Source organism: Macrobrachium rosenbergii, chromosome 6 (assembly GCF_040412425.1).
Source record: "Macrobrachium rosenbergii isolate ZJJX-2024 chromosome 6, ASM4041242v1, whole genome shotgun sequence".
In the NCBI taxonomy this organism is placed as follows: Eukaryota; Metazoa; Arthropoda; class Malacostraca; order Decapoda; family Palaemonidae; genus Macrobrachium; species Macrobrachium rosenbergii.
In genome coordinates this window covers 20674483-20697995 of record NC_089746.1, presented here as the reverse complement: position 1 = coordinate 20697995, position 23513 = coordinate 20674483, and the positions used below count along the sequence as shown (strand labels likewise).

Sequence of the window (23513 nt, the reverse complement as noted above, 5' to 3'; positions counted from 1 at the left end):
TGAGGAGAGTAGTGAGGATACTACCAGTAGTGATAGTAGTGACTCCTCAGAGTCAGATAGTGAAGAGGAAGATGATATTGATGATGATAGTGCGAAGGAGAATGAGGATGGTGGTTTATCTGGTAGTTGCACTCGTGCGCTTAGCCCTCTGCATTATTTAGTTGGTAAGTCGTCATAGTTGACATTAACTTGTCACCCAGTCGACTTCTTGCACCTTAATAATTGTACCTTCTTTGTTGCTTATCTGTGGGTATGCGAGGCTTAGACACGATCCATTACTAGAATAATGGCATTGTGGCATGGACCCATATGAAGCACACAGTAAATAAGCTTTATTAGCATATTAGAGATTTTAGATAGTCTTTTTTGTTTCATGTAATTTTGTGTGTCCTTTATTATAATATTTAGTTCTTAGATCTAGATTAACTTTTATGAAAGCTGACAGTTTAGTTATTAAAAATGTTATATTCTGGAATGATAAGCAGTGATGAAAGAGATATGTCATTTCATGTAGTTTTACTATTCTCAGATAATGCATTAGCAGTGTGAACACATATAGCCTGTTTCATTTGATTTGAAATTTTTTTTGTGTATGTTGAGGTTATTAGTGTATTGTCATGCCAGATACAGTAAAGTTTTAGTTTAGAGCAGCATTCATAGGATTTCATGTAGAATACCTTCTTATAACTTTTTTTTCTCTGTGCCATTTCAGAAAAGAAGAATAAAGTTAATAAAGAAAAAAATCCACAGATTATTCCCACTAGTCCGGATAAAAATAATACTCGGACAGTTCCTCAGGCCAAAGGAGATAATGCCATGGATGAATCAGAGGTACAGTCTTGGAGAAGACCGTCTTCCCTTAGAAAACCACTTCAAGACGATAAAAGTAAGTGGATGGCAATCACTAGGGTACCACTTAAAAGCATTTCTTAATTGGTATGAGGATGTTAATGAGAAATATGCAAGTGATGAGTCACTACAGGTATACTATATTTATGCTGTCTTTAATGATAAAAAGCTTCAGTTGGCAAAATAATTAAAATGATGATATCCTTTAGATACTCATCATTTTTTAGCCCCCTTTACATAAAAGGAAACAAAAGTGAACTTTTCCATCCCCTCCAATTTTTGAGGCTAAGTTCCAACTGTAATGTGCTTGCTGTTCTTTAAGTCCAATTGATTTTTATCCGTAAAATATACCCTTTTACTTTTCATTGTTAATGTGCAACATGTAGTCAAAATTATTACAAGTACAGCAGTAGTGTGTGCAAAGAAGAATTAAGTTTTGAAACCTGCTGAGAGGGCAGGATGGAGCTGATATGATAGTTTTTCAAAACATTACAGTTATTTCACACACAGGCAGTGTGAATAATTCAGTTTTATTGTCTTTAGCATCCTGGAAATTTTTATTTTTCCCCTGTATGGGACTTGATGTGAAATGAGTTCTCTTCATTTTTCCCTTTCTTGTGCACTGTTTGCCAGAACTCCCTTCCAGTTAGGCCTTCAGCTATTCCCACATACCACTTATACCATCTGCCTAAACATTCAAGTCTCACTTTTTCAGAAACTTAATTTTCATATAAGTAACTTACCAAGTGATTACATACCTATAGTTTCAATTTGCGCGGCAGCCTTGAATTACACAGCTATAGTTTCAACTTGCGCGGCAGCCTTTATTTAAAAAATCGTGGTAGCACTTCGATAGTTTAGTGTAGGTGACAAGCCCTGCCCACTAACAGGAGTAATGGAAACGACTTAGAAGAAAACCTCATTCTGTTTCTGATGGCTCTTGAGTGATATCGGGGGTTTGCTGCAGCTTTTGTTTACTGATTTTCGGTTGTATGGCTGGATTTCGGTGAAGTATTATTGCTTACTTTGAGTAGTCTTCAAGCTTTGATAACTTTCAGGATCAGTTTTCCAGTTTTTGTAGTTGTTCTGTCTGATTCAAGTCCATCTAGTTTTTGCTAATGTGGCAAAGGTTGCAAAACAGATTGTTCAAATCTTCATATGACTCTTTAGTAAGGAGACATACAATTTGCAGTAAGTATAGGGTGCAGTAAGGAGGAACTGGTACTGAATGCAATGATTGCCTGCGCACCCGGCGCCAGCTCCTGAGCTCCTGGTGCCAAGTGAGCTTAAGTGGAAGGTACTGAAATCTCACGTAGAGATAGTTAATGACAAGAAGAAGAATGCGGCCTCTAGCACTGAGGAACTTGCTTCTCTTAGTTAAGCCTAGGTTAGAAAATCTTTGCTTCCTTCTAACCCCCCTTCCTGCGCCTGGCTCCCTTGCTTCCTACCCTTGCCATTGCCAGTCCCGAGTCTAGGTTTGACAAGATTTTAACCTGGTAGTGAATACAGTGAAGTGGAGGAGGTGGCTACTCGTCCCTTCAGTTCTCCTAGACTGGGGTCACTTGTTATACTCCCCTAAACTTGGGAGAAGACGTACTGAACATCCAATGGAGGCCAATGGGGTTGGCCCATGGGTAGCTGCCCCCTCAGTTGAACCTGTTTTGCATTCCCAGGTATTGGGAGACAGCCACTGGAAAGGTGTCTTGATAGGAGATAGTGTTGTGCAAGTGGAGGAGTGGCTTCTCATCCCACCGGGTCTCCTAGGTGAAGGTCTCTGTCCTGCTCCCCTGAACCCGGGAGAAGACATGCCGGAAGTCCAAGGGAGGCCAGTGGGGTTTGCCCACGGGTTGCTGCACCCTCAGTCAAACCTGCTGCACATATTTCCCAGGTTTTGACAGACAGCCGCTGGAAAGGTGTCTTGGATGCACACCAGTTGTCTGACTTTCAAGACTCCAGCCCGGACTTGGAAGCGCCACAAGTGCTTTTCAGATTCGTCTCATCCATTGAAGAGGCACGCAGGTGATACTGGCCGCTCTTCTCCGCTACAAAGTTAGCAGTTTAAGGAGCTGGACACAGTCCTCAACCTTCCTGCAGCGCATGGGACACCCAGAGTATTTCTCTCTTGAGCTTACTTCTATTGGGCTCCAGCATTTGGCTCCTAAGCGCCCAGCAATCCCTCTCAGGCGCCTGTTGCTTTTGTTCAAGTGCCCATCTCCTCATGGGCGCCCAATGCCAGCTCTTGAGCGTCTGCTGCCAGTTTCCAAGTGCGTGGCGCCAGCTCCCAAGCTCTCAGCGCCAGTTGCCAAGTGCCCGGCACCCACTTCCGAGTTCCCAGTGCCCACTTGTGAGTGCCCGGCACCTGCTTCCGAGTTCCCGGTGCCCCCTTCCGAGTGCCTGGCATCAGCTCCCTGAGCAGCTGGCTCCCACTTCTGAGTGCCCGGCGCCAGCTCCCCGAGCGCCTGACTCCAACTCTTCAGTATCAGTCCTCTGCTTGGAGCGTTGGAGCACAAAGTGCATGTTTCTGACTGTGGGTCTCCTAGCCTATGCAGCTTTCCTTCGATATCTGCAAGCAAACTCTCCTACCCTTTTTGGCTCTAGCTAGCCCCAGTCTTGCCTTAATCAACATTCCTGATGAGGAGCCATCCAGATGACAGACCTAGGCTCCCCACAATGGTGCTTTCCTCATCTTCTAGGAAGGCACTCAAGGAGATTGAAGTTTGGTTTTCTGCTAAGAGGGAGCAAGGTAAGGCTTCCTTTATCTTTCCTCCCTCGTGCTTAATCTGTATGATTTTTCTTTCCTACGCCAATGGGGAAGCTCCTTCTTCCCAATGCTTGAGTGCTTGGTGTTTTCGTTGGCGAAAATTATGTTTTTCGTAGGCAGAACTGGACATCCTTGTCAAAGTCCTCTTTTGAGTTGCTTGAAGATTAAAGATGGCAATGTTTTTAGTTGGAGACTTTGCCCTAGACTGGCTAGGAGTCCTTTCTTGTACACAGACAAGACCATCAGGGATGGCTCTCTTGAACTTTCAGCTTTTTCTCTTTGGGGGTTTTGAAGAAAAGAGATTTATGGTGCTCCCTCTCCACTAAGGGAGTCGCTTGGGCCTAGAAGTCGGACCTCTGATAGAAGTCGATGTCTGGTCATTCTTCCAAACGCCCCAAGGATTCGTCTGCATTTGTTCCTAAGATGGGCTCTCCTTTCCAGCAACATCCCTTTCATGGGAGTAAGCCCAAGTCCAATCTAGGACCTGCTCCAGTGTCCGCTTCTTGGCCAGAACTATCAAGAGGAGCTCAAGTCCTTGATCAAGAAATGGGGAAGAAGTCCTCCATGCATAAGTGGGAGCCTGTCTTCTTGAGTTTTGGGAGAAGTGCAGTATCACAGTGACAGACCAGTGTATTTTCAAAGTTCTTACTGAGGGCTACTCCATTCCGTTCACGGAAAGCCCCCTGTTTAGTCCCTTCTGTCATTGTTTTGACGGCCTACTCAAGAGGCTCAGAAGAACGTTCAGCCCTTTTGGGGGATGTCTCCTCTCTCCTGCGAAAGAGAGCCATAGAAGTTGAGGACATCAACACAGAGGGCTTCTACTTCTGTCTGTTTGTGGTACCCAAGTCATTGGGGTTCGGAGACCAGTCCTCATCCTAAGCGTCCTCAATCTCTTCATTCTGAAGACGAAGTTCAAGATGGAGATGAATCAGTCAGTCCTTTCATCCATTCAACAGGGCGATTGGATGGTAACCTTGGATATGCTGGGCACACACTTCCACTTCCCCTTCCATCCAGACTCCAAGAGGTATCTAAGGTCCTTTTTCCAGGACACACACTCAGGCACCCCAAGTCGGCGTCTAAACGCCTGTCTCCTCTTGGAGTGCTAGGCACCAGCTAAAATCTTCCAGTTTCAGGCTCTTTGCTTTGGCCTCTCTACGGCACCTCAAGTGTCCACTCGAGTCCTTGCTCCTCTAACAGATGACTTCATTTAATAGGCATGAACGTCAGTCTATATCTGGATGATTTGCGTCTTCAATCCCCTTTGAGGGAAAAGTGCATGAAGGACTTGAACATCTCCTCTCTCAGGAAATGGGAATTATCATCTACCTTCAGAAGTCCCAGTTGGCCCCATCGCAAGAGTTCCTCTATGTGGGGATGAGTCTCAACTCTTGGGCTTTTCGGGCTTTTTTCGTCTGCCAAGAGAACGCCAGCCGCCTTCAGACAGTCCACAAGTTTCTAGCCCCTTTCGTCTTGCTCGGCCCGTCAGTGGATGAGCCTACTGGGGACTCGTCCATCAAGACATTCGTCAAGTTAGGCAAACATCATATGAGTGACAATTCTACCTCAAGGCCAACTGGGACAGGAAAACACAGCTGGACACCTACATATTTCCCATAGACCCGGGGATCAAGTCAGACCAGCAATGGCGCGGGCCAATTGTAGACTTTCGGAAGGAAAGCCCTTTATCCTCAGAGCCCAGACCTAGACTTCTATTCAGACTTCTCGGTTCTAGGTTGGAGAGTCCTTTTGGGGAACTGGGAAGTTTCTGGGACGTGGTCGCAGGAAGAACAGAATCTTCACATTGTCAGAAGCTGAAAGCAATTCACTTTGGGCTTCAGTGCTTCTCAGCCCTAGTTCACAAGACTGTGGTAGACCAGATGATACCACAGCCCTAACGTACATACACAAGCGAGGCGACACTCACATATTTTCTTTCTGAAAGCAGCTAGAGACCTTCTACAGTGGACAGATCAAATCGAGTGAGTTTAGTCACTCAATTTATTCAGGGCAAATTAAATATTCTGGTGGATGAACTGAGCCGTCGAAAGCGGGTCCTTCCCACTAAGTTGACCTTGGAGCCCCTGGTCTATTGGGATCTGTGAAACTATGGGGCAGGCCGACATTGGACCTGTTTGCCACCTCCTCAAGGAATCATCGACTTCACTTATGTTCTCCTGCCTCGAACCCCCTAGCATGGGCAACATATGCCACCTTGCAAGATTGGTCCTACTTGGACCTCTACGCCTTTCCATCTTTCAACATGGCCAGGGGAGTGCTGAACAAGTCTTGGGCTCATCGCATTGTAACGATGACTGTCATAGCCCCGTTCTGGCCCATGAAAGAATGGCTCCACGACTTGCTACGGTTGTGAGTGGACTTTCCAAGACTCCTTCCCCAAAAACCATGTCTACTCAGACAACCTCACTTTGAGAGGTACCAAAGGGTAGTTTGCTCTTGCCCTGACAGGTTTCAGACTGTCTGGAAGCTTGTCAGAGCATAAGGGTTTTCAAGACATGCTGCAGAGGCTATTGCAAGATGCAGGTGTCGATTTTCTAACCTCCTCTTCAAGGCTAAGTGGGCGATTTTCTGAAGCTGGTGTCTCAGACTCAACGTCTCTTCTTATGAGACGTCTGTGACCCAAATTAGAGATTTCCTTCTTTATCTGAGGAGATCTAGGAATCTTCCATCCTCCACCATTAAGGGGTATCGAGCTGTGTCTAGCTTAGTGTTTAAACACAGGTCCTGAATCTTGTGTCAATCCCAGATCTTAACGACCATGTGAAGTCCTTTGATGTGTCTTAAGCAAGAATGGAAGATCTAGTCTCCTGGAATCTGGACATACAGTAGTGTTGAAATGGCTGACAGGTCCCTCTTTTGAACCCCTAAGTTCCTCTTCTTGGAGAAAACTTACTCTGAAGACTCTCTTTCTCATGGCCTTGGCTACTGCTAACATATTAGCGAGTTCCAAGCCATCGATAAAGGGTAGATTTTTTCATAAGGAGAGACAGTTTGCTACTTTACCCTTGGATTTTTAGCCAAGAACAAGGACACTTCCAAGCCTTGGCCCCATTCTTTCTCCATTAAGACCTTAATGGATACCTTGTCTCTGAAGAAGAGAGAGTGGCTTTTAAGTTATAATCTGACCGAGAAGATCAGAGGACCATCCAGTAACCTCTGGTGCTCTGTCAAGAACCTATTGTGCCCTCTGACTAAGAACACATTGTCTTCTTCGTCAAAGACTTAATTTCTGAGGCGCACTCTCAGATTCACGATGACATTTTGCCTACTTTTACAGTGAAAGCTCATGACGTCAGGGCAGTCTCTGCCTCATTAGCTTTCAGGCACATATGTCCCTCACTTCCATTTTGCAGTTGGCCTACTGGAAGTGCAAACCGATCTTCATGTCTCACTGTTTGAAAGAAGTTGAAACATTGTTTTGAGAATTCCAGTACCTTAGGGAAATTTTCAATGGCTGGCATGGTATTGAGGGAGGAAGCATGGGAATCTCTTTTTCTCCTTCTATTACTTCAATCTCTTCACCTTGAAGTAGGGTGTCAAATTTTTGGGAGCCAGGGGGTACAATGTACCTGGAGTAGCCACCAGTCTCAGTGAATGGGTTGTGGTGTTTTTAGTGTAGGTGAAAGCGTTGTCTGGTTGTTTTTTATATTGGTACTGTGCCCAGGGTAAGGGCACTTACATATGCTTTGCTAGCCATTGGTCTTATCCTTCACTGCAAAGCTCCCACTTAAGTAGAGGCACCCCATGGCTTTACTACCACACCACTACAGTTTAGGATGAGCACCAAACAGAGGCAGTATTCACCTGCAGTAGCTCTCTTACCACGTAAGGAAATGACAAGCATTGTTTCAATGCTAGCAATTTCTCTATTTCAAAGTCATTACCATGCCTTAATGTTTTGGAGTAGAATATGTCCAAGTATCCCACCCCCCCTTCAATATGGGATTCAGCTATGTAATTACTTGGTAAGTTACTAATATGAAAATGATATTTTTATAATAAAATTAAGTTTCATGTATACTCACCAAGTAATTACAGAATCGGAGCTCGCCCTCATCCCCTGTCACGGACATAAGGGCACAAACAGAATGAGGTTTTCTGCTAAGTCGTTTCCAGTACTCCCATTAGTGGGCAGGGCTTGTCACCTACACTAAACTATCGAAGTGCTACCGCGATTTAAAAAAAAAAGGCTGCCGCTTATTTTACAAGATAACTGGATTGCAAACTTGATATTGAGTGGCCAGTTAGAGAGAGAATAATATCAACTTCAGTGACATTGAAATGGGATGCTGATACCTCTGAAAGACTTGTGTTTTTTTGTGCAGGGGGACAGGCACTTAGGTGAGATCGAGGAGATTCTGAAAAGTTGATTAAATTATGCTGTGAATCTAGGATGGCAGTCGTGTGGTAAGTTCTGTTATGACTGGTTTTGGATCTCAAGTCAATCATTGTTTTTGGCCTATCAGGAAGGAGAGAAGAGCAGTCACTTGTTATTAATATATTATTTTATAGTAGTTTATCAAGTCCACTGAGTCACACTTTTAAACTGTCATGGTATTAGATTAAATTTACCATATGGAAAGTGAAAGGCAAAAGCTGGGAACAAAGAGATGTTGTAAAGAACCTTTATTACTCAATTGGGTGCAATGGGGACTGAACCTTCCAGTGCCTTTTTGGTTGTAGCAGTCAGTAAAAGGCAGTAGATCTGGAAGCAGCAGGATGTCAATTCCATGAAGGCCGAAGTGTCTAGCTGACGACCTGAATCAGATGAGATTCAAACAGAATTGGTTCAAGATAGACAATAGTGGAAAGATCTCTTTAGATGCCTAACCTTATGAAAGACCATTATAGTAAAAACAAGTTTAACCGGACCATGTGGTACTCTTTAAGTCTGATTACAAAGGAACACCCTGTACCATTAAAGTAATTTTTCAGAATGTGATCATTGATTACTTACATTAGTGCCCTCATGCCTTTGGTTACTTACATTAGTGCCCTCGTGCCTAGATTCTTTACCCGTTTGCTTGTATCATGCATTTATAATTTTCAGTGTTGGATTAAGTCCTCTTATCATTAGATATTGTATACAGAGGAGAAAAATAAGTTTGTATATATATTTCTTGCCACAGACCAAGAAGTATCCCGTACTATATCCACACCAACACGCGTTAATAATAGAGAAAGTGAAGATTTGACGGGTAAGAGAATAAGCCTGCCGGAGAAGGATGAAAGGTAAGACCTGCTGTTTCCTCCGTTTTGGGTAATAAACACTAGTGGTTTTGTTGGTTGTTACAATCTGTTGAAGTGTTTATATTATTAATAGCATATTTTATAGGTTATGTTTTTGTGGAGATTCCTGGGCAGAGCTGAAGATTTACATTAGTCTTGAAGCATAATGTCTCAGTAGTGCACGTTCTTAGATAAGCATAGTCTGGGGATTCCGCATGTTTGTACAGTGGATGTTGGATAATGCTTTTGTGTTCTAAAATTAGTTAACTCATCGTATATTCATGACTGATGAAAATATACAATGCTTTTTGGGCGCTGTTGTGGTTAGAAGGGTGTTCATGATAATAATTACAATTTTCAGACATGCTTTGTCATTCAGATGTTAATGTAATCTTCTGTACAAAAGGGAGCCTAGAATCAGTCATGCATTTAAACAGTAAAGACAAACTATCCAGTTTTATTGAAATAAACTAGTAACCACTGATGCAAATCACAGAGGTGGCATAAGTTACCAGGATCTGCTGTAAAGCATATTTGCATAACGGAAAACTTGGACCACACTAATTTAGTAATATGCAACTAAAAAAGGCAAAATGTGGATCATTAATTTAAATGCCACAAAGTACAGTACATTCTTTTAAAAAGCACTTTCTTGAGCGCTCATTACCTAGCTCGAATCATGCAGAAAGCCAGTGTAATCCCTTGGGATGTGAATCATGTAGATAGGACTCTTTCTCACAAAGTTTATTGACACCTCCATTTCAGTAATTAATATCTCTATTACCTATGTTCCAATTTTACTTGTGTTTTGGAATGACTTGAAGAGAATTCACTAGTTGCAATACATGTAAGTCAAAGAAATACTTTATTATGGAAGGCAAAGCTAAAATATAAACACAATAAGAGTTCCAGTGACTCAGGTTAAAGTTATTAAATGATACACACTGAGTTTAGTTGCAAATGATACATTGTGAATCCCTTCACCATTCATGTGCACATTTAATGGTCTTGTGTGGGCTGCCTAGTGAGAAACCTACTACTTTGTCTGATTCTTGCGCCATCTCAGGGGAACCAGGCAAAGAAGTGTGCCCCTTTTCACAGGCTTGAATACTGTGCCATTGTTTAGTGTCCATTAGCATAATAGGTTATTCCATGTGGGAAGTTTTCTTTACACTACATTTTTTCTTGTCATATAAAAAAAAAAACTGCTCTATTACAAAAAATGACTACAAGTGGAGAGGAGAGATGTAGAGTGGAAAGTTAATTATGAAAATATGAAAATGTTATTGAAATCTTCAGGTCACTTAAAGTAAGCAAAAAAGAACCTAATACAGATTAATAGCAGAAACTTTTTTTGCACATAACACAATAACAGGTTATCAATCCAAATTGCTGAATTAAGACTGAAGCAAGTGTAAAAAAAATTGACATCTTCACAATTAGTCACTGCACATGCCCCTAGTATTGAAATTTAACTCTTTAATCCACATAACATTATATGTTGATTGATAGATAGTAAGAAAGGAAAGGTATCTTGTAAAGCAATTAACCCTTAAACGCCGATTGGACGTATCGTACGTTGACTAAAATTGTCTGTTGGGTGCCGAGTGGACGTACCGTACATCGACTACAAACAATTTCAACCTTCGGTCAACTTTGACTCAACCGAAATGGTCGAAAAATGCAATTGTAAGCTAAAACTCTTACATTCTAGTAATATTCAATCATTTACCTTCATTTTGCAACAAATTGGAAGTCTTTAACACAATATTTCAATTTATGGTGAATTTTTGAAAAAACTCTTACGTCCGCGTGGTAACTCGTCCGAAAATTTCAGAAATTCTTTGGTCATTTCGTCGTAATGTTTGCACCGGTTTATATTAGTCGTTGCATAAAGTTTTATATATGGAAATGTGCGCAATTTCATGTAGAATACAACAGAAAATAACTCATGGTTGTAGCTTCTATCAGTTTTGAAATATTTCCATATAAATCACGATAAGTGCCAAAATTTCAACCTTCGGTCAACTTTAACTTGACCGAAATGGTAAAAAACGCAATTGTAAGCTAAAACTCTTACATTCTAGTAATATTCAATCATGTACCTTCATTTTGCAACAAACGAGAAGTGCACGGGTGGTGAGAAGTGAAGAGGGAATCCATAATAACCAAGAATTATCAATTGACCTCTTATATTGATGATTTTTCATGGTTTACATTTTACCAATTGGCTATTTGCTATGCATATTTACTCTTATAGGGTCCCTGTGGCTTCTTTTTAGTTTTGCACATTTTGTGGTCTTCTAGTTGTATAAAAGAAAAGTTGTTAATATGCAAAACATACTTCCCATAATACATATTTTCTCAATAGAGATATGTATAATCTCAAACATTAGTTCATTTTTATGCAAGGAGCAATAAGTGCCAGGGTTTTGCATGGAAAATAGGGAATATTTGATTAAGGGTTAGAAACCAAATAGAATATTTGATTAAAGGTTAGAAACCAGTTAGAGTATTTGATTAAGGGGTAGAAACCAGTTAGAATATTTGATTAAGGGTTAGAAACCAGTTATAGTTTTCATGATAATTTTCATCTAGTAATGTAGGCCAGGTTTTGAAAGAGCATCAGTAATATTTAAATCTGTACAATTCACAAAAGTCATGCTGTAGGTTCAAATACTGATTTAGTGCGTAACTGGTGTTTTCACTCATGTATTCAAGTCCTTTGTGTCTCTACAGTAAACAAACCTTTTATGTTACATCTTAACACCTGGGAGGTATGGCTTAACTGTGTAGATTACCCACATGCAAGCAAAAAAAGCAGTGATTAATGCTGAGTAGAAGTTTATTTCCTCATATGCCTACTAAGTTAATTTTCAGTCTTAATTTCAACATGCACATTTTAGCAGATGGTTTACCCATTTTGTGCCCTTTCATATTGATCTCTTAGTAGGTACTGTATTTTGTTCAATTGCCTTATCTGTACAGTTGTAGTCAGAGGACATCAGAACATTGTTGTGACTGATATAAACAAGAAGAGGTTTATGAATTTGAAAGGAACCAGAATGATGGGCATGATTGAGAGAATTGGGCAAAGCAGTATTCACCTTATACCTGGACAAGGACAGTATTTTTAAGAGAGAATCAGGTAGAGACTTGGACAGTGTGGTGACAAGCATGACATATGGACATGGCTGTAGATTCATGATTGAATGCCTGATGGGCATGGTTGAATGATAGAAAATTTTGGGCTTTTCGACATGTGTCTTGACAAAAAGGCCTTAAGTATTGCAAGTTCATTCATGGTTTAAGGAGAGCTGCTCTTGCTGACTTGCAAGTAAGGTGCAAACTTGCCTGAGAATTGACAAGGACAAGAAATTAATTAGGTGTTTATATTTTTTACGGGCACACGAAAATTATAAATTTTGTTCTGCAGATGCAAACCTCCCTACATGTGTCTCCCACACCCTTGCCCCTTAGATTTGGAAATTCCTTTACTCTGTTGTGTTGGGTGGTAGGGAATTGCTATCACTGGTGAGATGAGGAAGACCTTTTGGTGTTAGTGTTGCCCAACATTAAAAACTACAATTGTTTTATTTTGTAATAGTTAATTCTTAGTTGGTTAAGAATGTCTGCTGGGTGTTAAGGTATAGGGAAAATGAAAGGTTTGTATTTTTTAGAGCACAAAGCATTTTGAACTTTTTTTTTTTAGCATATGAGGTTAATAAGACTAGTAATTGTTGTACAGTGGTAACATCAAAGATCTCTTATGCTGAGTCCCTTGTGTAATGTTGAAGACTTCTGATAATAAAGATAAGTACTAACAATGAGACCAAATTGAACATCATATTATTTATGGGATAATTGTAAGGGAGTAGAAATGTGTTCTTATTTTTTAGTTTGATGTAATTTTGTTTGTAGTACTTTGCAGAGATGTTGACATTACTGAAATGAGAAGTTTGGATAAGGTTAGATAATGTGTGGATAAAATCAACTTTATTTTGGTTGGTGGGTTAGAAAAAATTGTGATTACAGTACTGCAAACCTCCCTATTGTATTCATGATTTTTACTGTTACAGTATGTCATTTAATAATTTTTACCATTAATGAGTAGTTTCATCAGACTCTATAATCATATACAGAATTGCCATATTTCCGTGGACATAGAAATGGAAATTGCTGTCTTAGGGGGCTCCTACTAGTCAAGATCCAAAAAAAAAAATCATTGAGCATACTCCATCTTTCCATTGGTATTGATTACTCTTCATCTTCACTTTTCAGCTTTAATACAGTTAACAAGATTTCTCAGGATTGCATTTGCCAATACAGTGCTTTTTGTACTCATTTTTCATCTGTTTTCATCTCATTTTTTCTTTTTAGTCTAAAGTCCATATGAATAAACCATGGTGGATAAGGGCTGTCATCTGTGATACCCTCTGTTTATAGGTTATTCTAAATACTAATTGATTGATCACTTTTTGTTTGTTTTTTGTGGTTTTTATTTTTAGATTGTTAGCAACATCAATTAATTTTGGTCTTGACGGGGCTGTTGTGCTTATGCTAGTACATTCCTATTGTGATGTAGTTTGCCATTGTACTTGGTATGTTGATTTACTGAAGCAAGGTGTTTACGTATTATTTTATGTAGCCTGTTTCACTTGTCTGCTAAGTTATAAATGAATTGGTCATTCTTTGATATCAGTGAAATCAATGTAATGCTATTATTCCCCTACTGAGGAAGTCCAAGCATCTGATCAGGGTGTCTGCCAGTGCTTAACGTGTTATTATATCAGGTGATGTACATAAAGGGGTACTGTCCATCTGTCAGTTTGCTTACTTGTCAGTGTTTACTCTGTCATCACAACTGCAATGATGAAGGGATTTCATCAAGCTTGGTGCCAAGAAAGACCGTTATGCATAAATGTGCATGAAAGGAGATTGTCTGTGTATTACTGGTCTACTATGCTTAACTTGTCATTGTGAAAACCAAATTGGATGAAGGGATTTCAGTCAAACTTAGTACAAGAGTAGACCATCTTGCATGTATGTACTTGAAGAGAGATCATCAGTCTCTGTCAGACTTGCTGTGTCATACTGGAACCTGTTACATGGGTGAAGGGATTTCAGCCAAACAAAGGAAGACCATCTAGCATTGATGTGGCTGAAAGTTGATGTTCTGTTTGTCTATTACTGTGTTCCACTGGAACTCCATAGGAAGGCCCCCCTTCATTTGCAGATTTGCTTGAAGGGAGATCAACCATATGTCTGTTATTGGAATTGCAATTAAGTTTATCTCAGAAGGTGACGTCCATTCACAGATTGTCAGTCTATGGGACAGTATGTCACACTAACTTGGTCATCACAGCTCCTTCATACTCTTTGGTATCTTAGTTCTCTGAGCAACCATTTAACCAAATACAGTACTTGTCTCAACAATATCAGTTCTGTCTTAATACCAAGTGTGCATGATCTTATCCAACTTCAGGTCCTCTTTTAGGTCTTGTGATGGGCTGCTCTTGACTCTGGTCACTGCAACTTTCCTCCTGCCTAGATAACGAATGTGGATATATATGATTAATGGGGTTGTGATGATATTGTATTTATTATAGTTTTTCATACTGTCCCATTAATTGAATGTGGACTACCATCCTCCCATCCACTATGAGCTCAGTTCTCTTTCCCTCCAAGAAAAAAAGGAGGATGAAAGTGAGGCGGTACCAGTAGGAGGATGAAGCAGACTGAGTTAAGAGCTCAGGATCTTGACTACTATGAGTTTGTTGAGACTGGGATTTACATTTCCGTGATGAATTATAATGTTTTACAAAGCTAGTGTATTCTTGATAATTTGTTTTTTAATTTATCTAGCTAGGTTGATTTAGTTATGTGGGCAACATATTATTTAAGATGCCTCAAACTTCTGAAATGTTAATTTGTTAGCTCAGTAGTCCTCATTGTAAAGAGAGTTTGTAGAGTTGAACATTAGTTGCACATGCTTTTACATATGGGATTGTGAATGTATGGTATGTGCAAGTTAAAAATTGGCTCATGTAATTGAATATTTAGTCTTCTATTAGAGATGGTTTTGCTAAGGTAAAATCAGCTTGGAAAAGTTTTTCTTATTTTACATTTAGTAAATCACTGTCTTTTGGGTTGAGAGTAAAATTTCAAAATATATTTTTGTATGTTCTTAATTTTGCCTAAGTACTGGCTACGTTTCAGCTGTTTAGCAGATTTATTTTGGCCATCACTATTTTAATTCAGTGGTAAAGAAATGTTCTTTTGATAAATGATATTTTCAAGAGAAGTAGAAAAGTCATTTCAATATGAAGTCTGACCTCATGGAGAAAAAATCCAGTGTTCTTGTACTTGGGTTGATAATTTCAGTATTTTTCAATGAATAAAAAGTAAAATTCAGAAAGTAGTGCATCTGTGGCTGAAGGAATGCTTCAGAGAACCCGTAGTACTATCTTTTGATATGTACAGGAGATAGGCATTTTAAACCTGTAGGCAATACTGTATTTAGTATCAACCAGTTTAATGATAGCCACTGCACCTGCCAATTTTTTAACTTTGAATATTACTTTCATAAACTCTGAGATCAGAAGAATAAGATCACAGTGATTAGGCCATCAAGTAAAGCTCCATTACTCTATAAAGATGTTCTATCCACAAGAAATTCTTTAAAGTAGTTATGCACGTGTTTGATCACTACAACCCCGTTAATTATAAATTGCCTGACTTCTTTGTAGAAAATCCCAGTTGCCTCAATCTGTTGAATCAGGAAAGATAACATTCCAATTGCTCATCCGAAGACGACCTTACAATGCTATCCATGTTTCCTATCTTGTAATTGTTGTGTGACTGTTCAGCATTCGCAGCATCAACAAGACATACTTGAGTAATCATTTTTTGATAATCCATCATTGTGTGCAACCTTTTCGTATAAATTGTGGTATTTAAATTTCTCAACTGTTCTTTGTGTTTTTCCTTGTAATATTAGTGACTTTTTGTATATCTATCTCTGAGCTTTGCAGTAGGAAAGTGACATATCACCTGTTCTGACTGCTGGGTATTGTGAATGTTGGTTGTTTTTGTGGTTTTTTTGGAATTCTTTAATTTTCCTTGTTAGCTATGCTTGCAGTTGTTTCTGCACTTTTCTAATTTCAGCCTTGTTATTTGGTCAAAGTAACTTTTTTGTGCCTCAGTAATGAACTTTTGGTTATTAATTTTAGTGTTAGATGATTTGCTTTGTAATTGCATTTGATGTGTTTTGTGAATAATTGGTAATTTTGAGAGGGTAATTTTGATCTCTGTAAGTACAGTGTCACTCATGTTGTCTTTGGGTGTAGTGTAAGTTTTGGCGGTGCAGTGTTGTCGTACTTAAGACCCCAGGCTATTGTTACAGTGCTTTTTGGCTTGCCTGCCCACTTTTTCTCTGGGTATGTGTTGCATTGCTCCCATGGGAAATTCAGGTTCTTCATGTCACTGATGGACCAGAAACCTTATCATCTTTCTCTGATGTTCCAGGGTCAGCAGGATTCACCTCAACAAACTGTGACATATTTGAGATTTGGGCAGTAGATCAGTGCTTTATTCAAGAGACAGTATATTACTCAACCATTGTTTTAGATGATATGTCTACATTTCTCTCTTAATGAATGTACTTTCATGTTGTCTTTGCCCATTCCTTTAATAAAGTTGCATGATTATTCAGATGATGCCTTCTTCCTCCAGAAGTGCATAGGGGAGCTGCATTAGAAAGTAGCTAGATTCTCCCACTAAGTGCCTTGTCGTCCTTGGATGTCTCATCTCCACAAAGGACTTGTATTTTTTTTTTTTAGAAACCACCTACATTTACCTTTGTTTTGACTTCATTTCTGATTCCTCAGATACAGACACATCTGCTCCTGCTCTGCAGTTTTAGGGTATGTAGGCAATCTACACATGCTACCTTTGTGAGTCTCCTCCAGCCACAAGTTTGTTCAAAGCCAGCAGTGGTCATCATTGACTCACCCTTACTGTATTTCAAACTTTGGTGAACTTTTCTGCCCAGAACCAGTTTGGAGTAGCACCCCTTGAATGTGGCTGCAGTGCTTCCTTCAGTACCCGGAAGGGGTGCATTGACTTCAAGTACTGTAGATGTTGTTCCTCTGTCCAATGGCTTGAGTCCCCCATTGCATCCTTTGACATGTAGTTTAGGACAGAAAGACAACCAACGAAACTTATTATTGCCCCTCTGTTAATTCACTTTAGTTGATGTTGTAAATGGGATCATTTCTAGCAGGACAGCTATGACTCCAGTCACTTCCAATCTTGCCAGCCTTGCTAGGAATGGTTCTTCTGATGGACTCAGCCATTCAAGACCTTATTATTAGTTCCTGATTAGCTTTGTGCTTGCGGTGCAGGTTGTGAGTTTTTTGTCCCCAGATATACTGGTAAAGGAGAAGAGAGAAAAACTGACCAAGACCATGACCAGGTCGGCCAGTTTTGATGGGAGACTTGTCACCATCACCATCTTTGACTTCAGTGCTGAAGCCATCCAATTGGTAGTTAAAAGTCCATTTTCAAGAAAAGATCTTTCCACCCCTAGTTACCAAAGTTGATGACTCTTACACACTTGAGTCATTTTTTAAGCCAGGTGCCCATCCTTCCTGTATCCTGTGCCAGAGTCTTTTTAGGCAAGTTCCTAGGAAGAGGTAGTTGATTGAAGTTTGTTGCTTGATATGTCCTATGGGGTACTCCTTTACTGTACTTGACTACAGGGCAGTCTTCTGTCTCCTAATTTTATCCAAAGGGTTTTTGACATCTGTTTTGAAAGACACCTTTTTAGCCACCTATTTTCAGTTGATCCCATAGGCTACAGTGATCTCTCCTTGCCAGGAATTAGTCTTGGTCATGAAAAATTGACTCAGTGCTCATTATGAGCTTCTTCAAGAGACATTGCTAAAGGATTGAATCTGAAGACTGTTTTTGGTAGCTCTATCCTCTGAGGCATGTCAGTAAGTAGTCTGCATTGTCAAATGATGTTAATTTATGAAAGAATTGGTCTGTAAGGGTCTTATTATTTGCTCTGGATATTGTGGCTTAGATGCAACATGTGGAAATAAAGGGATTCTGCAGTCATGCCATTTGCCTTCCTGGCTTCACCATAGGATTAGGTCCATTGTTTGAGATGACCTGTGTTGGACTGAGAGCACATGCCCTTCCTCTTTAAAGTGTCTCAATACTGGTTTTAGCAAGGCTCCAAACTCCTGGAATATTCTTGCCTTTTGGCTACGTCTAATTATAGTGATTGCTTACTTAGGCACGTTGGAAGATATGCTTAGTTTAAGGATTTTGGCATATGGATTGTGTGTTCTTCATATGTCAGTGGCCATCAGCCACAATATTGAACTAATTGCCAGCCTTCTAACTTGAATTTGTATTATACTGTCAGATATGTAACTCTCAAGCTTGGGAACTTTTCCATTGGGGCATATTTTTTGCAGTGTTACATGGTGGGATTATCCACGTTAACCTATTTCTCTTTGTGATCCTAGTTCTCTTCGGCACTGTCTCAAGGTGTGACACTGGGACATGGGCTCTTGTGCTGTCATAATGGGTGAGTACAGTACATGGCATCTTTGGATCATATGCCAAATACAGTACAAGTTATGCTGTTGCATACTCGTTCTTGGATGACTGTCCTCCTTATTCCAAAGCCTATAAGAAACTTGGATTGACATCTAATTTCATTTGTTTTCATTCCCCATTTCTAGAGGTGTTCCTGCTTTTGGAATGGCACTGATCTTGGAATCTTCCATAAATTGCAATGTAGGCAACTTAGATTTATACAGTTTTAGTATACAAACTGTGTTTGTCACTACAAACTCAATAAGTTCCTCGTTGGACAGGTCAGTCTAGTTCTCGGTTAGCACACTGCTGGGCCCGCATTCGAATCTCCGGCCGGCCAACGAAGAATTAGAGGAATTTATTTCTGTTGATAGGAATTAATTTCTCGGGATAATGTGGTTCGGATTCCACAATAAGCTGTAGGTCCCGTTACTAGGTAACCAAGTGGTTCTTAGCCACATAAAATAAGTCTAATCCTTCGGGCCAGCCCTAGGAGAGCTGTTAATCAGCTCAGTGGTCTGGTTAAACTAAGGTATACTTGACTTTTACAAACTCAGTAATTTCAGTGCCCCCCTCACAACCTCACACTTACTCTGTCGTACTCATGATGCACAATGGAGTGGCAAGAAATGCCTAGCATCTTTCCTGATGTGGAGGTTGGTATAACCTGGGATTTTCAATAGGAAAATAAGGCAGTTTATGAACAATGGGCTGCTACTGAAAAACATGTGTGTTTAATAATTCCCTTTATGAAAATTGTTTTTCTCATCTTTTCGATGTCTTGTATTTTTCTTGGTTCAAGTTTTCGTAGTGTATAAATTTTATTTAGAGAATACATTACATGTCTGGGTTCTTGTTTTCATAGTGCATGAAAATATATGAGGTACATAAGCTTTATTTTTAATTTAAGTAGCACTGTATTTTGTCAGTGCTTCAAGATTTGATGGCTTTTTTAATATTAAGATGGCATATTTAATGTATATTCTGTGATGTTCACCAACCTCTTTTGGGTTAATAAATAACGATTTCCCTTGTAAAGATATTAAAGATTAACAATAAATAGTCTTAAGGTTAAATCAGTTAATGAGTTGTATTAATTGTACTTAACTGTCTTAAGGTTCATGTCACTCCTGTAAAGGTCTTGCTAAAATCATCCAAAATGTTCTTGTATATTCATTCTTCAAATTGCAGTATATTGTATGGTGACTGCATGATGTTAGGTGATGTTGTTGCATGGTGGATGTTTTATTGTGTTTCTAGCTCTTTGAGCGCCACCCGAGAGAGACTCAAGGCGCGGTCATGCCCGGTACTCAGTCAGTTGGAGGAGGAGGAAGTGATAGGTGGAGGAGGAGGTGGTGGTGTAGGAGGAGGGGCATGGCCTCAAACTAGACCTCACTCTCGTGCTGAAGGAATCCCAACTCCACGTACATCATCATCTTCTACGTCCCCCTTAATTCTATACCAAAGACTTTCATCATCTGATCTTAATATTCCCAATGTTCAGAATAAGTCTGATCTCACTCATTCATCATCATCTGTTAATGTAACAAATCATCAACTCATAAAAACAACATTTACCCCTTTATGTACAAGTATGACCTACAGTTCTTCTAAGATAAACACTTGTATAGCCAAAACTAATTTAACATCATCGTTTACTCCCATGCTTACTCACACATCCGCATCAAGTGATTCTTTATTGTCTACTGGAAGTATTCCATCATCAACCAGTGTAACTTCAACCATTTCATCATGCTTGATGCAACCGGGTTCTACAAATCTCCATTCATTACATAAACCTTTAGGATCTTCCATGTCAACCCCTATACTTTCAAGTTCAAATACACCTGTCTCGTCTTCTACCCCTACCTCTGTATCCCCCTCCTCTACTACAATCATCACCACCTCCACCACCACTACTGGCCTGGCATCTCTCTCTACTAACCAATCTACTAACAACAAGGACCCACGGCTGCTGGCAAGGTCCGCCTCCCTCAGAGAACGTATCCAAAGGTATGGCTCCTGCATCCTTGCTTGTCTTATGTGTTTGTGTTTGTGTTCTCAGCTTTTCAAGTGCTTACAACATCTGTCTCATGATTTGTGTAGCTGTAATTTTGTACTGATATTGCAGCTGTATCTAGTAAGGCAAGTACTTTACTGTAATTAATAAAATAGCAAAATTTGTGAAGTGGTGGGTATTTTTGCTTTACTTCATAAGTTTTAAGAAAATGAAAGTAGTCCTGTGTTTCAGGTATTGTAGTATATATATTTTCTGTTATACCCACTATTTCATAGATTTTGAGGTTGCTGGTGTCTTTGGTGCCATGCTTTTATAGCTTTTAATATGGTTATGCTTTTTAATTATTTTTGCTGGCAAGCTTGTAAGTACAGCATTTCAATTTTATATATATTGCAGTTTATGTTATAATAATTGTAACTGTAATGAAATAAATCTGGAGAACCAAATCATCGGTAAAATATTAGAATATGAGAAGATAGACTAAAAGTCACGAGTAAAGTAGAAAAAAAAATGAGAGTTGAAATCTGGAACCAAGGAAGTTATCAGTGTCCTGCTTTAAAAAACAAATTGTATAAAGCAGATGAAAAGCTGGAAATGGATTTACAAAGAGGAACAGGTAAGCCATGAGCAGAAATTTGTGCTAATCGTGCAGTAAGGAAATAATGTGCAGTTACTGTAACATTTATTAATTAATTTTATGGAAATGGTAATGACAATGATCATTGTTATTAACTTTAAGAGATTTAGTTATTTTTCATATAAAACCTAATTGTTAGGTAAGTTTTGGAGATAATTTAGTGTTGTCGGTTGCTAGGTTTATTTGGCCATTTAGATCGATATGTTTGTCATTTGACTTCAGACTTTTCTTTAGTGTTAGTTATCAGGTTTTACCTGTGTAGTGTATTTTGATTTTATTGATTGTTTGTAGGTAAACCATTGATGATTATGCCAGCATTAGACTGTGTGTGTGTGGCTTAGCAAGGTTTTTAAAGCGTAAAATATAAAGAAACTAGACAGTCTGAAGCAGCCATATGGTTTTATTACTTAGATAAACTATGGTTAAGGGGGCGTAAAAGGGTTGGCATCCTGGTATAGGGGTGTATGGTAAAGAGATATCAGTATTTAAAACATCCTCATTGCACAGTAATGTACAGATTTTCCTGAAACAGATAAATCAGTCTTTTTCTCATTGTTAGGCAAATATTGATAGTTATGCATATGATTACTGTGTATTCTGTGCCAGAATTTATGATATTGTGAGAGAAAGAACTTAGTTTGTTCAAGTAGTCTTTATGATACCAGCAGAATATTTAAGAAAAATTAAATTTGCTAGTTTTTTAAAAAATTTTCAGTGTCAAGAGATGAAGAGTGTTCTTTATAGAATAACTTTTGAAGCTGACAAGGCAGTATTGTACTGTATGGCATTACCAACTTTATTCAGAGAAAGTCAGAATTACATTTCCTTTAAAAAATTAAATTTTTGAGGAATGTTTGAGGTTAATTGATTTTTGGTAGTCCTGATGCTAGTTGAAAGTTTAGTGTTCAGTGAAAATTTTATCATGTTGGTCAGGATCAACAGCTGTGTTGCTTCATGAGAGACAGCAACAGTATAGGTTTGTCATTAACTTGGTGTAAATATACAACTACTGTACAGTACTTTTAACACAGTAGGATATACTATTTCACAAGTTTAAAGTTTTAGGGGGGTTGGCAAAATGCATACAATGGAAGCATTAAGCATTAGTATTTGATGAAAGAAGATTTGAGTGTATATTGCTGTACTCTATCTATAGACCCATTCAAGTGACAGTGGGGCTGAATGGCCTCCTTGGTGTATTCTGTGTGGTTTGGTAAAGAAGGCTTTGTGACACTTTTATGTTGAGTTTGAGGATTATTTTAGTTGGAGACTTTTGAATAGGCAACCATTGCACTTCATAACAAGAAAGAATAAGAAATGGTAAGAAAATGTGTAGTTTGTAACTGAGAGAAAAACCGGATGGATGATAATAGAAATTATGGAAAAAAGAAAAGCAATAACTTCCACCACTTGGTGGTTAAGAAAGATTACCCTAATTGAGTAGTCTGTCAGTTGTTGATAATGTGCACTTGAAATTTATTTTGGGGTTTGTGATCCTGCTATACATTATTAGTATTGTGTGAGAGGATGTGGTGCCAAGCCTTTCTTTTTATTTTGCTGTAGTGACCAAGATATTTAGGAAGAGAGGCAGATTTTCACAAGACAAATTACTTTTCAATTTGGTTGAATTGGAAATAAAAGTAGAATTACACTAAATATGTGAGCAATATTTTTATAAGGAATATAACTAATGAAAAAAATGCTTGGAAAGCAGTGTAAGTTATGTAAAATTTTACCAGTATAAGTTATGTAAAATATTTTTGTCTTCAGTATCAAGTTGCTGTTCTGATTTTTTCTCCAGGTTAAAAATGATAGGTAAAGAATCAACAGTCTATTGTGAACAGCAGGGGAATATGAGGCAGAGGTAATGGTAGTATGCAACGATAAGTTGTTGGCAGACTCACATTAAAGACACTTGTGTGGTTTGTGATCTAGCAGCCATGGTAGAAAACACAGCGTGCAGATTAGGAGTTAAAATTAATTGAACTAACTATGGGAGGAGAGTAGTAAAAGCAGCATATATTAGATTGAAAGAAAAGAGTTTTTTGGTAAACATTGTTTAGGAAATTTTATGTAATTGAACTAACTACGGGAGGAACGTAACAAAAGCAGCATATATTAGATTGAAAGAAAAGAATTTTTTGGTAAACATTGTTTAGGAAATTTTATGTATGTTGCAAGAAGCACAGAACTTTTGAAGCTGTAACTTATGTATAGACATAAAAAATTCTGCAAAGGAATAATGTGATTCCAGACAAGTTAGGAGGAATATTTTTACTTTGGAAAGTCTACTTGCAGTAATAACTATAATCAATTTGTTCTTTGGGATTAGTGTGCACCTTAGGTCATTGGACATTGTAAGCCTTGTTTCTAAATGTTCTCAT

The 23513-nt window shown here is 39.0% G+C and overlaps 1 protein-coding gene across 38 annotated transcripts in view; it reads left to right on the top strand.

Annotated features, from left to right (window-relative positions):
• Mbs (Myosin binding subunit) overlaps window positions 1-23513 on the top strand; it is a 235886-nt gene that overhangs the window by 125595 nt on the left and 86778 nt on the right. For 22 of the 38 annotated variants that reach the window (XM_067105133.1, XM_067105138.1, XM_067105134.1 and 19 more), the window contains exons 8-9: window positions 713-886; window positions 8761-8863. In XM_067105133.1, the coding sequence (XP_066961234.1) occupies window positions 713-886; window positions 8761-8863 (277 nt within the window). Of the gene's footprint in view, window positions 1-712; window positions 887-8760; window positions 8864-19732; window positions 20486-23513 lie in introns of all 38 variants that reach the window. The other 16 variants (XM_067105114.1, XM_067105110.1, XM_067105109.1 and 13 more) reach the window with 1 other exon arrangement.